The sequence below is a fragment of the Limulus polyphemus genome, unplaced genomic scaffold, assembly GCF_000517525.1.
Source record: "Limulus polyphemus unplaced genomic scaffold, Limulus_polyphemus-2.1.2 Scaffold461, whole genome shotgun sequence".
NCBI lineage: Eukaryota > Metazoa > Arthropoda > Merostomata > Xiphosura > Limulidae > Limulus > Limulus polyphemus.
In genome coordinates this window covers 566,747-568,914 of record NW_013666071.1, presented here as the reverse complement: position 1 = coordinate 568,914, position 2,168 = coordinate 566,747, and the positions used below count along the sequence as shown (strand labels likewise).

General features: G+C 36.4%; 1 protein-coding gene across 1 annotated transcript in view; it reads left to right on the top strand.

Annotated features, from left to right (window-relative positions):
• LOC106458424 (ionotropic receptor 93a-like) overlaps positions 1-2,157 on the top strand; it is a gene marked incomplete at its 5' end in the record, with an annotated part of 6,567 nt that extends 4,410 nt beyond the window's left edge. Inside the window, one exon of the mRNA XM_013917935.2 lies at positions 1,302-2,157. Coding sequence (XP_013773389.1) covers positions 1,302-1,557 — 256 coding nt within the window. The remainder of the gene's footprint in view (positions 1-1,301) is intronic.
• Positions 2,158-2,168: the final 11 nt, after the last annotated feature.

Here is a 2,168-nt window from a genome sequence, read left to right as displayed (position 1 = left end):
TCTGTATGTTCTGGAAGGCCTGTTTATCTGTATGTCCTGGAAGGCCTATTTATCTGCATGTTCTGGAAGGCCTATTTATCTGTATGTTCTGGAAGGCCTGTTTATCTGTATGTCCTGGAAGGCCTATTTATCTGCATGTTCTGGAAGGCCTATTTATCTGTATGTTCTGGAAGGCCTGTTTATCTGAATGCCTCACTTGACTGTATTTTACTTGGACGATTCATCCAGAAGATTGTTTTTTTTTTACTGTTTAGTTCGGTAATTAATCGTTCTACACATGTTACATTGCTGTAATTTTACTTTAAATGAGGGACAAAATTTGCCCTAAAACCTTGAAAACAGTGTGGTAGGGCTAAGTATAATTCATAGTCAAGGCTAATTATGAAACTGTAGTTCTGTATAAAAAGTGTCGCCATTTTTATTAGAACGATTATTGTTCCCTAGTGGCTCAGCCGTGAGACTGAGGACTTATCATGCTGAAAGTGAGGGTTTGATTCCCGTAAAGGATATAGCGCAAATAGCCCATTGTGTAGCATTGCGCTAAAACAAACAAACAGACAAAGTCACATTATTTATATAAAACTGATTGGTAATTCTCCTGTTTTGTAGTGCTTCAGCTTGCCGTATTTTACATTCTGGTTCAGGGTTAGTATATTTAGTACAGTAGGGTGTTTAAAGCCAGTATACATAGTATCATTCAGACAAAGGCAAAAATCTGAATTATAGTCGGAAGTATGTAGCTTATTATGTTTGAGTAGTCGTTTATTTACATTGATATAGGAGATTGGCTGATATTAATTAAAGATCACCACCCCCTCATTCCCACGTAGTGAATTTCCCAATACTCCCGTCAGTGAAATACTCCCAAGAAGAGAGAAACCCAGCACTCACAATCGAGATGTACCAGCACTCATCAAATGAAATAACCCAACACTCCCAGAAAGTGAGGACAAACACTTCCATCAAGCAAAATACAAGTACACTAACACTGCCAATAAGAGAGTTACAGAAGCATTCCTGCCAAATGAAATACTCCAAAACTCATACCAAGCGAGATACACCCCCACTAAGTGAAATACTCCCACAAAGTGAGATTCGCTAACACTCCCACCAGGCGAGATATTTTGAGCAGTAGTATCATTTTTTTAAAACTAATATTATGAATGTGCTAGAATACATTCCGTTGTCATTAAAGGATCACAGTTAAGTTGTCATGATACCAATTAAAAACTTGAAACGTCCTCGCGTACGTGGAAGAGTTTATCTGGCTGAAAACGTTTTTTTTTTTTGTTATTGTTTAGAATCCGTTGGATGGTCGAAGCAGGCATGGTGGACAAATGGTTGGATAAAATGAACGGTGATCTTGAAAGATGTTTGGACCAAGATGGAGGAGACAGAGCAAGGGCTCTGGGAGTAGAAGATCTATGGGCCATCTTTATTCTCTGGGCTATTTGTATTGCCATGGCAACTGCTGCCTTTGTGTTTGAATTGCTTTTCTATAAGCTCCGGACCATTTCGAAAAAACAAACTTTGATGAACTTAAAGGCACAGAGATAATTATGCAAATAAGGTCACTGAGATAAATGACATCGCTACAGACAATGAGATAAGTTATTCCGCTAAAAGCACTAACCTAAATTATATCGCTAAAGGCACCGAATAAGATGTATCACCTTAAAGGCACCGACGTTGCGGAAGGCACTAGAATAAGTTATATCGTGAGTACATTTAGCATGTGATCTCACACACCAGAGAAAACAACATGAAACTAGAAAATAGTTTAAAATAACATTTATGCCTGTCTGTTTCTGCAAGTTTCATTGTTTTCTATCACATTGCAATCTGTAGTACTGTTTCCACTGATAACAATATTTCACTTTAAAATAACGGTTTAAACATTAGAAATACGTGATTCAAATTGTGTGTAATGAAATTATGTATTTATCGTTCGTGTATTTTTCAAGAATTAAGTTTTACTTATAAAGCAATTGCGTATAGAGTGCTTTGTTAATATTTTCAAGATAGTTTGGTTTCTACAACTTTACGTATATAATATATAAAATGCAGACAATTGATCGGATGAAGTAAAGATATGTAGGTGAGTGTTATAAGTATTGTTCAGCTGGTAAAAGTATTATCTTCATTTAGTCTAAGCTAAAGTGTAATCC